At 34.4% G+C, this 14,101-nt stretch overlaps 1 protein-coding gene across 7 annotated transcripts in view; it reads left to right on the top strand.

Annotated features, from left to right (window-relative positions):
- Positions 1-7,197, top strand: part of LOC138939776 (metabotropic glutamate receptor 8) — a 131,702-nt gene extending 124,505 nt beyond the window's left edge. For 5 of the 7 annotated variants that reach the window (XM_070307939.1, XM_070307938.1, XM_070307940.1 and 2 more), the window contains exons 14-18: positions 1,278-1,582; positions 1,666-1,818; positions 4,542-4,698; positions 4,783-5,066; positions 6,887-7,197. In XM_070307939.1, the coding sequence (XP_070164040.1) occupies positions 1,278-1,582; positions 1,666-1,818; positions 4,542-4,698; positions 4,783-5,066; positions 6,887-7,027 (1,040 nt within the window). In that variant the 3' untranslated portion in view covers positions 7,028-7,197. Of the gene's footprint in view, positions 1-1,277; positions 1,583-1,665; positions 1,819-4,541; positions 5,067-6,886 lie in introns of those variants that run through there. The other 2 variants (XM_070307944.1, XM_070307945.1) reach the window with 2 other exon arrangements.
- The last annotated feature ends 6,904 nt before the right edge of the window (positions 7,198-14,101 follow it).

Here is a 14,101-nt window from a genome sequence, read left to right as displayed (position 1 = left end):
TTGGATGATTGCATAAGTTCGTGCCCGATTTTCATATATGGCATTAAGTTACTGCATGGCGGAGTTCTATTGTTTTCGTGTGATAATTGTTGCTTACACCGAATAGATGACGTTGTCTTATGTCAATTTAGCGTCAGACATTTTTCAGATAAGTCCATGTGTGCATAAGAGAAATCATTAAAAATGGAGAACGAAAGGTGCATTTGCGGCATGTAATGCTATATGAATTTCGGAAAGGCGTGAGTGTTGGGATTGCACAAAAAAATATTCAAAGCGTTTATTTGGACCGCGCTCCTGCTCTCCGAACAGTCAAAAAGTGATTTGGCAGATTTCGAAATGGTGATTTCAACATGGAGGATCAACCCAGCTCTGGACGGCCTTCTGGCATCGATGATGACATTGTGCATGCCTTAGTGGAAAGAAACCCAAGGATTACAACTGAGGATATTGCTGAGAGGCTGAACATCGATAATTCAACCGCTTTTCGTCATTTAAAAAAGCTTGGATACATTTCCAAGCTTGATACGTGGGTGCCGCATCTCCTGACTGAAAGGAATAAGCTGCAGGAAAACTGCAGGAATTGCAATGGGAAATTCTGCAGCACCCGCCATATTCTCCAGATATTGCGCCTTCAGATTTTTATCTGTTCCGGTCTTTGCAGAATAGTTTAAATGGCAAGAATCTCAATTCCGAGGAAGCTGTCGAAAACCACCTTAGAAACTTTTTTCAAGAAAAACCAAGTTCTTTCTTCAAAAATGGAATCGACAAGCTTATAGATCGTTGGAAAACCATTGTAGAAAAGAATGGAGACTATATAATTGATTAATAAAAGTGTTATCTCTCAAATATAATCTATTGAAGTTTATATTTAAATCGGGCACGAGAGAGAGAGAGAGAGAGAGAGAGAGAGAGAGAACTTATGCAATCACTAATATATAGCGGAGTTATATCTCATCGTTCCTTTATCTCTGTGCTTTAAAGTTGATATAAATTATGATTTTATTATTCGTAATATTTTTGATACAATATTGTAACTATAAGTCTGCTTTAATTATATCTTTCTTATTAAATTAATATAAATTTTTATTATGCGACAGAGAATGTAAAAATGTAATTTCATAAAAAGGTTAATTTGAATATATACGGAAAGAAAGGAGTGTTCTAGTTTTTCTCTTTGATTCATTCCTCGATGACAATGTTACCGCAAATATGTCATATTTCCAATGCTATTTTATAGCGCGACGAATCGTAGGATCTGATCACTCCTCTTTACGCAGGCATTACCGCAGTCCAACTCATCGGCACTATCGTATGGCTGATGATTGAACCGCCGGATACCACAGAGATTCATCCTTATCCGCTGTCCGCGGTGCTGACGTGCCGCGTGTCCACGTTCTCACTGATGATGTCTCTTGTCTATAACATGTTCCTGATCCTGATGTGTACCTTGTACGCGTTCAAGACGCGCAAAATCCCGGAGGACTTCAACGAGGCCAAGTACATTGGCTTCACCATGTATTCGACATGCATCGTCTGGCTAGCCTTCGTGCCCATCTATTTCGGCACCAATAACGATTACAAGGTCTGTATCGGCGTAAAAAAGATCACGTCCCCCACGCATTTGGGCCTTATGATACGTTTTTCTGAATTTGTTAACATGTAAAGTCGAGCGGACGGCCTACCTTGCAGGTACAGATTGCGAGTATGTGCATGTGTATCAATATCTCCGCCTCGGTTGCCCTCGGCTGCCTCTTCACCCCCAAGGTCTATTTGGTGCTGTTCCAGCCCTATAAGAACGTTCGCCCTGCACATCCTAACGTATGTACAATATTGGTTTTATTATTCTATCCATGTCTGACAATTAATCCGTAAGATGTGAAATATACCAAACATCTCTCTTAAGATTGGAAATTCCAGAGACGATATAAAATTTCACGAAAACAAAGCTACACGCGTTTTTTTTCGCCAAAAATATCTTTTTGTCCAAATTATTGATTTCCCTCTCACAAAATATATTTTTGTCTATTATTCTTTTTTTATGCTTTCACACAACAATTTCAAGACAAACGTCTTAATCTAATATAAATTCAGATAAATTGAACGTAAATTGAAATTCATTATTATGCACTACTCAAAAAAAAAAAAAAAATAGGGAACACTTTTCATATTCTAAAAATTGGGCTATTTTCAAATCGCTGAAACTCGACGAAGAATCATCGTAGACAAAAAATTAAAACAGCATTTGTAGCTTGAAGTTTCAACTTTAATGCGCCATAATTTTTAAAAATTTTTGTATCTTCCTGGCTCTGTACTTTAAAAAAGAATACATTATTTTGTTCCTTAAAATTATGTATTAGATGTACAATTTTGCTTCCGCCGTTTTTTTTCCGAAATTCGAGGCTTTATTGTAAAAAACTGGTTATACATTTATGATTCACTCCCAATGATCGTGCCAATTCTTTTTGACTTTGACTCGAGTCTTTATTAAGTAATGACTCCAATTCTGCATCTTCGAAAACCTTCTCTCTTCCACCGCTATGCCGCGCTTCGACGTGAAAATCACCGTTCTTGAAGCGTTGAAACCATTCACGACACGTTCTTTCACTAATAGCGGCTTCACCATAAGTATTTGAGAGCATTCGATGAGCCTCAGCCGCAGATTTCTTCATATTGAAACAGAAAATTAAAACCTCCCGCAAATGACGAGAATTTGGCTCGTAAACTGACATTTTCAATCGAGAATAACTTTATGATGCAGACACAAATCGACTAATGTTTCTATGGGGTTATATTGACAGATGCCCAAGTTTATTGCATGACGTCTATGATCTATTTATTTCGACCACTACTTACCGCTAAAGCCATCTATAGGAAAACGGCGGAAGCAAAGTTGTACACCTAATATCTTTGACACTCTGCAGCTGAATAAAAAGATTTCTCTCGAAAAATTTAACTCAAGTTCCACAAACTACAACGTTTTGTCTATAAAATGCTTTTCTTAAAATCTTGCTACGATTTTTTTTGACCGAGTTACACGATTTTGAAACTAAATCTGTATTTTCTAGAAATGAGAAGATAAAAGAATTTTTCGAAACCATTGCTATCATGTTAAAATTGAAACTTCGAAATGCTTTTTTAATTTTTTTGTCTACGATGATTTTTCGCCGAGTATCAACGTCATTTTTAAAAAATCGTAGCAAGATTAAAAAAAAAAAGCATTTTGTATAGGCAAAATATTGTAATTTGTGGAACTTGAGTTGAATTTTTGGAGAGAAATTTTTTTTATCAAGCTACAGAGTGTCAAAAATACGTGGAACCAGGAAGATACAAAAATTTTAAAAAAACACCGATGGCGCACTGAAGTTGAAACTTCAAGCTACAAAATGTTTTTTTAATTTTTTGCCTACGAGGTTTTTCGAGTTTCAGCGATTTGAAAATAGCCCAATTTTTAGAGTGTTTCCTATTTTTTTTTTTAAGTATTGTATATGGATATATTTCATTATTACTTATGGATTATAAGGCACAATAATTATTAATAATAAAAATTATAAATTCGATTTTTTCTCGGATAAATAAATTTTTCTTCCAAAGTCTTCGCTTTGTTACAATCGCCTAATCCCAGGGCATTCATTATCAAGTAAAAGAAAAGAAATCTCCTCATTGAAACTGCTTGTTTAAATTGCCATAATCTATTTATCAGTATAAATATCTTATATGCGAAAAAGCCTTACTCTCTAATAAAACGTCATAGGAAACCTTGAAAATCATAAGACTTAAAATTTAATTCTTATGATTATCTCATTATGTCATAGGCTTTATTAATAATAAAGATCAACTAATAAAATTCATTTCTTAAAATAAAAATATGATGAAGAGAGACGGAATAATATAACATTAAAATAACAAAATTCTATTCGCGCTTTCAACAATTATTCAGTATTAAAAGATTTAAAATATGTGAATAAAAATGTTAAACAACTGTATTTTTTTTTTTTTTACGGATAATGTCCAGCGTAATAAAAAAATAATTACGACATGTCTCGCGTTGAGGAGCAATCATTAAAACAATAATAAATCAAACAGTTTCGATCAAACAGAAGAGAAAATGTGTACGAGTCAGACAGAAATGAAATCAGACGCGTTATATATAGACAGATAGGAATAATTGTGAATGTTATACCGAATTCGATTGGATGCATCGTTGCACCCCGAAGCGCATAAAGGCCTGACTGAAATTGATGTAAAAGCGTACGTTAACACACGAGAATGGCACGATCAATTTAACGCATTGGCATAAGTTACCGCACTGTTTGTGGAATTTATGCTGAGCAAAGTTTCCATTCCATTGATCCGACATGTTTACATATATTGTATATCCTACGCTTGTGTAACTTGCCAAATCGCGCGATAATCTTCGCAGTGTACCATATATCCTAGAAATTCGTGCAGCGGTACTCGTCCGGAATTAGGCAGAACCCCCTCTTATCACTGTGAAATCACTATCATCGCGACGCGCGTAAAATCAATTCGGACCTCCACAGACGGGCGGCTTGCAGAGCGGTAATCGCGGGGCGTACAGCATGCGTTTTGCCGGTGGTCGCAGCCAGACGATGCAGAGCGTGACATCGGGTTCACGTAGCAGCCCCCCGCTTTCCCGCGGGATACCGGGACGTGCGGATGAGCAGAAGCACGTGAACGGTGAGAGCCAGGCGATGGCGAGTCCGTCGGTCGAAGAGACCTCCGTTAGCTAGGTCGCTCTCATACACCTCCCTCCCTGTCCAGAGCATCGAGCGAGGGTGCGCGAGACCGAGGCGGAGGTGTATGTCAACGACGACGATGACGGCGGCGGCGGCGGCGGCGGCGACGGCAGAAGCGGCAAAGGAAGCGGAGGCTGCGGCGCCGGCGCCGGTGACAGCAGCGACGACGACGACGAAGAGGAGCGCAAGCTGTCAACCGTTCAGGAACTGTCTGAACTCAACGCGGACACCGCCAGTCCGCCGATAAGTCTGGCGATGTGCCAAGCGTGCGAGAGGAGTCAGGGCGAGCCGCGCCGCGACTCCGATCAGGTGACGGATTTTCCTCGCTTTCGATAGCGGATCATATCCCCGCGGGGATGTCAGCAGATTGAGCGGCTTTTCGAGAACGGGGCGAGATATTTCACAGCGAGGTTTAATCGAACACAACTAATTCTAACTTACAGAGACAAAGCTCCGCGAAAAGTCTCTCCCTTTCAATCTTAAAGCTGTTATACTGTTGCTTCAAGCATTTTAATATATTAGGCTTTTTACCCTACAATTTATTCGAAGAAAAACTCTGATCTGGTTAAAACGTAACGCATTCTGCGCTACATAACTTTGTTGCAGTGCTTGTTTAGCTGCGCTACACAACTTTTTCTTTCGCTCGCATTTACATATTTCGTATAGTTCTCTATCCTTTCTATATTTATACAGGATTGGGAACGTTACTCTATAAAAGTAACGCGTTACCGTTACCGTTATTTTTTGTAAAAAGTAACTCGTTACCATTACCGTTACTTGGAAAGTAACGATTCGTTACTTTCTCGTTTTTTGTAATAAGCCGTTAGATTATAAAATTATTTAATAATCAATATTAAATGTAATAATCTATGTTACAATTAAAAGCTCTAAATTAGTCTCTATATAGCATGCGTTTTTTATATTAAACTTATTTAATGATTCTAATTTTTTATGTTAATATCCTTATTTTTTAATACGCTTATCATTATAGGAATTTAAATTGTAATTTACAAATTCCAAATTTGTCGAAAATTTTTATCAAACATTGTTTTTAAATATTGATAAGAGAAATATTGATATTATTAAGAGTGTATTCCAATATTCGCTATCAGTATCGTAAAATCTATAATTTACGTTACTATAGATTTTCCGTACTGGCAGTGACTATCGGAATGCAGCCTATGATAGAAGGCTACAAAATATTGTTCAAAAGATACATCTATTGAATAGATATAAGATAATAAAGAACCAAAAGATAAGGATGAAAGTAACGGCTAATTCGTTACTGTAAAAATGTAACGACGTTACCGTTGCCGTTACAAACAGAAAAAAGTAACGATCGTTAGCGAAAAAATGTAACTGTACCGGCGTTACAAGTAACGCGTTACTTCCCAACCCTGTAATTTATATCACATTTGCTCTTATATATATAGGTGTTCAAATAAGTTTCCGCCGGTTTTTATCAAAAATTGGGCATTTATTGTGTAAGAACGGAACTTAATGTTTTGAGTCACTCCCAATGTAAGTGCAAGTTCTTCTTGCGTTTGGCACGAATCTTGATCCAATAATGCTTCCAATTCCGCGTCTTCATACACTTTCGGACTTCCGCTACGTTCTTTGTCTTCGATGTCAAATTCACCGTTCTTAAACTTTTGAAACCACTCACGACAACTTCTCTCACTTAAGGCAGCCTCACCATATGCTTCTACAAGCAATCGATACGCCTCAGCTGCAGATTTCTTCAAATTGAAGAAATAAATCAAAAGTTCCCGCAAATGACGCTTATTCGGCTCAAAACTCGACATTTTCGCACACAAAAGAATATATTATACTGATAAAAAATCACTAATATTGTAAGGTTATGTTATTGACTGATGTCCAATCTTACGATAAGGACGTTTTACATCTGACAATTTTAACCATAACTTACTGGTGGCGCCAACTTTTATCAAACGGCGGAAACTTATTTGTACACCTAATATATCTATATCATTTTGTATGCGCTTTATATATCATTTTTTATCACGCTTTTATAGCGTTTGTTGCGATTTCATATCATCAGTAATAATTGCGAAACGGCGAGCACGCCGCGATTCCTAATCCATGTAATCTTCTGTTTCCCTCTCGAGCCGAGCGATCGCGATGAAGTCGCGATCAGCAGCATCTCCGAGAGAGTAGAAGCGCGCGCGAGGAAAGAGGAATTGTGCATGAACGAGGAGCAGATTCTAGGCTACACCGACTCGCCGACCTTCTCCGAGTTCTCTTCGTAGTATATTCGAACGGTCACCTCGATTCCCTTCACAGGCCGACCAGCACGAAGGGCCTCGTCCGTTTCGCCGTACTCGACAGCATTTTATAAGCGCCAGATGTTTTGTACATTCCCATGAAATGTGAGTGATTCGACGACCCTTGCTCAACTCTTTGCACTCGCGTATCTGTTGCGTAGTTATATGATATAATTATTTACTTAAATCTGACAAATACTCTGTTCTTTAAAAAAATATTATTTTTAAATTGGGAAAAGATAAATTTAAATATCAAAATTCCTGCATTAAAATGTTATCACGTTTATTAGACTTTTTGACTCGACGTCATAAATATCTAACTGAATTTTTATTGAAATTTACTTGAAATTCAAAAATTTTATTATATTTTATCATTAATGTGTATAATATAATTTGCCAAAGTTTTTTTAATTCATTAATTTTCTAAAATTTTTATAATTATTATAAAATCTATATTAAAGTGACATTTTAATTCTGTAAAAAATGCAATCAAATAACAGAAATTCAATAGTTTTAAGCAGCCTAATTTTACGTATGAAAAATTCCAATTTAACTCATGTTCTTACTTTATCATTAATGCAATTGATTTATTATTATTATTATTAAATTATACATTGAGAAATAATACAAAAGCAATGCTTGTTTTTAATATTGAGTATTATATTATATAAATATTAAGCGATACATGGAAGTAATTTTGGTAATATTATTGTAATAATACCAAAATATTTTCTTGAGTGCAAGGGGTAAATACTGCAATACATACACACATACACAATTAAGATAGTACACGAAAAAAAAAAAAAAAAAAATTACGGCCGCAATGGGTTCGGTCGCCCAAAAAAAATGTGGTCGTTTTGTAAACTACAATTTTGTATATTTATTCGTATCTGTGAAACATGCCGTACTTTGTTCGTCATTGACGCACAAACGTTACACCCTCTCCCTGGCATTCAGCAAGTTCCAGCCGCGCGTGAGTTTTTGGTCCATATTTTTATCTCACGAACAAAAATCTTTTTTCCACATGTGTATCAAAAATCGTGAATGAAATTTGTATTAGTTTCCGATTGATCGAACTTTCGATAAATATCGAATATTTCGAAAGCAGAAATAGCACGCGAAATGTAACAAACGTATTATTTTATATACAACAATGTATCTTCTATACCCGAGAATTTTTTGTGTACGAATCATTTTATGATTCACAATTAATTTTAATCGGGTAATTAGCAAAATTATTTGTTCCTTATTCGCTTCGCAAATTATCCGAATATCGATGGTATGATGAAGATCTTTAATTTCGCCCAATGATTTTGAAGTACCATATAGATACGTTAATTAATCACACACGAGCGCATACGTGCTAAGGTAATGCAAAATTCTATTGAAATTCAATAATAAAATTAACCGAGTAATTTCTCATCCTGCCACTCGAACACGAATCGTACATGCGAATGTTAGATAATTAGCGGTAATTTGAATCGTAGATGGCTAGTAGAAACAAAAATATTGATTATAATAACAACAGCGATTGCATATTGAGAATTCCTGTTTGCTAAATATTTGAAATACAGAAATTTGATCGCGATGATTCGGATCTTTCCGTCGTGGTCTTTCTTTCGTCGGATCTTGAAAGAATTATTTACACCATCGTTTTTATCTTTAATTAGATTTTAGAATGAAAATTTGATCAATCTTGTAAATTAAAAATTATGCGCAAAGATCTTTGATGAAAAACACACAAAAAAAAAATGTTTAAAAAAAGTACAAATCAAGTTCATGCCACATTTCATCTTCTTATATTTTCTTGTCGGTGTAGAAACTTTTACGTCATTTTTAACTTCAAGTAAAAATAACGTATCAAGTTACGATAGAGATCCACAAAAGAATTAAACATACATCAATCTCAGCTCGGACGTAATTCAAGATAAAATGTACAATATATGCGCTAAGATCGAAACAACGATAAATTGATTTTTAATGCATCAGCGCTAATTGTTACACATCGAGTTACGCCTAACGATAAATTACTTACACGAAAAACAAAAAAAACAAAAAAACAAAAAAAAAGAAGGAAATATCACACCGACCCGAAATGACGTATTCCTATATAAAAAAAAAAAGGCAAAATCAAAATGATTTTACTTGCAGCACGACAAGAATTGCTAGGTAAGAAAGACTCTCGACGAAACGTTTCGGCAGTACGTAATTATGTATATTAATGTTGTTATATAGCCGTCGTAAGCGAAGGCTATAAAAATCTCTATCGACTCGTTAGAGCTGTTATCGCTCCCTTTCGAGAATATTTCGAAAGAATATGAATGTCTCTTATTTAATTTACGTGTGACTGCTTCACACGTTGTACATACGATATGCCTAAAAGACATTTATTATTTATTTATTCGCGTTATATGTCATTTAAAACGAATATCGATTAAAACATTTCTATTGACGAAGATAAATTTGAAATAACGGTCCTTATTTTCTACAGAAATAATTTGATTCGTTTTCTCATTCTTACAGGATACATCCGAACTACTGTTCGATGTGTGTTGAGCATATATTTGAAAAATAATGCCGATCACAGCTCCGTCAATCTGTTTTTTTTTCTCGATCATTAAATTAGTTTAATTAACAAAGCATCTATTATAATCAAACACTTGTAAATATACATATACATAATTACGAAATCTCTCGCTTCCTTCCTGCAGGAATTGGGATACTCTTTAATTAACAATTGTACAAAATATATTATAAGATATTGGAATATATATACCAGGTATATAAATATGAAACCGGAATTTGCCCATAGATCGCCCTAGTTGTCAATGTTAAACCGCGTCATTGGCGCCATTTTTTTGTTTTGACATCTGATAAAGATTTTCAACTCACAACAATACAAGTTTCATACAACAGCATAGTTTTTAATAGCGTTGAACATGTCGAATTTTGTGCCTGGAAACTACGATTTGCGGACAGCATTGATTTTCCGTTACTATTTGAAGAAAACTGCTGCAGAATCGCATCAAATGCTTGTCGAAGCTTACGGTGAGCATGCTCTTGGCAAATCACAGTGCTTTGAGTGGTTTAAAAAATTCAAAAGTGGCGATTTTGACGTGAGAAACGAAGAACGTGCAAGACCACCGAAGAAGTTTGAAGACAGCGAATTGCAAACATTGTTGGATGAGAATGACGCTCAAACGCAACAACAACTCGATTTGAATCAGGCTTTGCGTGAAAAACGACCAGAATATCAAAAAAGGCGACACAAAGTGATTTTGCTTCATGATAATGCATCATCACACATGGCAAAACCGGTCAAGAAAACGATTGAGGCGTTTAGTTGGGAAATACTTTCGCATGCGGCTTACTCACCAGACTTGGCTCCATCCGATTACTACTTATTTGCATCGATGGGACACGCACTTGCTGAGCAGCGCTTCACTTCTTACGAAAATGTACGAAAATGGCTCGATGACTGGTTTGCCTCAAAGGAGCAACAGTTTTTTTGGCGTGGCATCCACAAATTGTCAGAGAGATGGGAAAAATGTATAGCTAGCAATGGGCAATACTTGGAATAAAATATTTTTTATCATTTTCATACAATAAACGTGTATTTTCTAAACAAAAATTCCGGTTTCATATTTATATACCTGGTATATAAAGAGACGTATCACGAATTAACATTGCGTGCATATATTAATAGCTGTTATACGTGTGTACTTATGTGCCTAGCATCAGTGTGAGCTACATTTCGTGACTGTATATTGTTGTCTTCGTGATTAAGTCGAATAAAAACTATCAAAATTTTACTCATTAAAAAAGAAATAAAAAAAAAAGTAATACAATTTCATCTTTTGCACGTTTTTATATACAAGGCCTTTATTATATAATATAAATTTATTATTATTATCATCTTTAATGTACTGTAATTTTTATATATGCTTAGAGATCCTTTATCCTATTTTATGAAGATAAATATTATATTTATTATTTTATTATTATATTTATTATTATTAACGTACACCGGATTTATCTTTCCTTCTTGCATTATAAATAAAGAAATATTTTAATATTTGTGAATAAAAACATCACATCAATGAATAGTCGTTATTCGACTTGATTAGAATAACGTAGTGGGATGCGCAGAAACTATTGTTAAATATCGTTAACTGGACATACGACAAAACTGTATATTGAACTATCGAGAAGGAGGGTACGTAAGTAACTTCACATACAACTGCCTGCGATAATAAACCGATTAACGAATGAAAACGCTAACTAACTTTGTATATAACAATGCTAATCTAAGGAAAGACCTTTTCGCACAGGTCTAATACGATAACGCGTCTAATAATAAATGCAAATTCTTGCGATTTCTCATTCTAAAGCTCTAAATAGATAGACGCCATTCTAACTTTACCCTAGTTAAAGATTCTCCGATCCTATCAGATCGCGTATCATATCTTCTCGTCGTTATCACGTCATAGAGAACTTTACGTAAATGATATAGCATGTTGCCAAAAATGGAAAAAAAAGAGATATTCAAATTCCTTGTAAAAACTCTATTCTCTAAACAAAATGTATTAATTCTAGAGAAAAAAAAAAAAAAAAACGGGTCAAGAGAATATTAATGTATGCATCGTTCAGAGTTTGTAAATGGCAGAAATGTACTCGGAGATGTACATGAAATAGGCAGGGTTGGGAAGTAACGCGTTACTTGTAACGCCGTTACAGTTACCTTTTTTCGATAACGATCGTTACTTTTTTCTGTTTGTAACGGTAACGGTAACGTCGTTACATTTTTACAGTAACGAATTAGCCGTTACTTTCATCCTTATCTTTTGGTTCTTTATTATCTTATATCTATTCAATAGATGTATCTTTTGAAAAATATTTTGTAGCCTTCTATCATAGGCTGCATTCCGATAGTCACTGCCAGTACGGAAAATCTATAGTAACGTAAATTATAGATTTTACAATACTGATGGCGAATATTGGAATGCACTTTTAATAATATCAATATTTCTCTTATCAATATTTAAAAACAATGTTTGATAAAAATTTTCGACAAATTTGAAATTTGTAAATTACAATTTAAATTCCTATAAAGATAAGCGTATTAAAAAGTAAAGATATTAACATAAAAAATTAGAATCATTAAATAGCATTTAATATAAAAAACGCTCGCTATATAGAGACTAATTTAGAGCTTTTAATTGTAACATAGATTATTACATTTAATATTGATTATTAAATAATTTTATAATCTAATAGCTTATTTTAGCATTACGAAAAACGAAATCACATAACGAAAAAGTAACGAATCGTTACTTTCCAAGTAACGGTAACGGTAACGCGTTACTTTTTAAAATCAGTAACGAGTAACGGTAACGAGTTACTTTTTACAAAAAATAACGGTAACGGTAACGCGTTACTTTTATAGAGTAACGTTCCCAACCCAGGAAATACGTACCTTAGAGTGATCAACTAATGAATTAGCGATACCGTATACATAATCTAATACGGCGAAGTTTCGCATACCTATTCGTTTAGTGAGCAACGCGATTATCGAGTAGTTTGATACATGTATCTACGTATTTAAAATCGATATTAGAGATAGAGAGGATATTGTGAAAAGAATAAGTATTATATACTATCTCTCACATGACATTGCGGACGAGAATTCTCAATTTATCGCGTAAACAGCCAAAAGAGTCTCTCCAAGAGTCTTAAACAGACTTTTATATCTCATGGTGCCAAATCGATGTTATCGTGCACAAATGTGTAGGAAACTAACAAATATATTATATATAGATATAATTATATACGAACTCTCTCTCTCTCTCTCTCTCTCATATATTTCGTAGAACTAAAGAAAAATAGAGCGAAAGAATCGTCGTCTTTTAAAAACGTTAAGTCGATATATATTAAATAAGATTTTGTAAATATAAGAAGAGATATATATAATAGATGCCGTCATATATATAATATGATACGTGTATTGCGCGATATTAAACGTATGTGACGACTTGAAGAAGCCGCTTGTACATACATTAATATATCTTAAATAGAGTTGAAACTCTGGTTCCTTTCGAATTCCACATTACGAGTGATCTTACTTAAGCTTAATAAGATTACTTTTTATATTTATATAATTATATTTAATACACTGACTGTTATATACATTAAAAATATTTCTTCCTTAATTAAAAATCAAGAGATTCAAACAAAGAGATGTTGATGCTGCGTTAGAATTATAGTGATGTCGAATCGAGAAATCGAATAGAAAATAACTCCGAAATTGTACATTTTTATCGTTCTAGCGACGTATTATTTCCTATGTAAATAACATTATATTATAAAACGAGAACTATCAACTTAGACCGTTCATGGGAATCGTGTGGGAAATTTCTTGATAACCCTGTGAACTTTAAGAAAGTTCACGCCCTATTATATATCACCTATTGATTGCGTTCTTTTTTAACTGTTTATACACACACATGTCATTAATTCAATATCGAATCATTTCGATCGTGAAATTGATGTTTCCTGCATGGCATGCAAATATAATAATGCATTGCAAATGAGAAGAAAAACCAGCAGTAAGTTGTAACATTTTACAAATCGACAAGTAAAATAATGCAATTGAATTTCTTTTATTCGTGGCAAAAACTTATCTCTCACTTTTTGAAGAAAAGAAATCTTATTCTTTTTAATGTTTCGAACCGTTCTATCGGCCTAATTATGTCCACGTATTTATTTATCGGCACTATTTTTCATCGCGTAGATTTTCGTTTCTAGACTAAAGAGTGAAATTTACGTGATTAGCCGCGTAAGAATAATTATCGATATTAATATCGTCTATATGATCTCGTCATATGTTGTCATCGATAGATTAAACGAACTTAGACTGCCGCGAAGATTTTTTTTTTTTTTTTTTATAAGCGTCGCGTGAATGTCATATGTCAATTAATAAAGAATTTAAGTTAACACGAACGTGTTCGGAATTATTTGCATTGTTGGATTTGCAATGCGTTTTCGTCCGTGTTAAGTGTA

This window comes from Polyergus mexicanus, unplaced genomic scaffold, assembly GCF_030449975.1.
Source record: "Polyergus mexicanus isolate NDT 795.1 unplaced genomic scaffold, iyPolMexi1.0 SCAF_15, whole genome shotgun sequence".
Taxonomy (NCBI): domain Eukaryota; kingdom Metazoa; phylum Arthropoda; class Insecta; order Hymenoptera; family Formicidae; genus Polyergus; species Polyergus mexicanus.
Note: the sequence above shows the minus strand (reverse complement) of the source record. Positions and strands in the feature narration are given on the sequence as shown.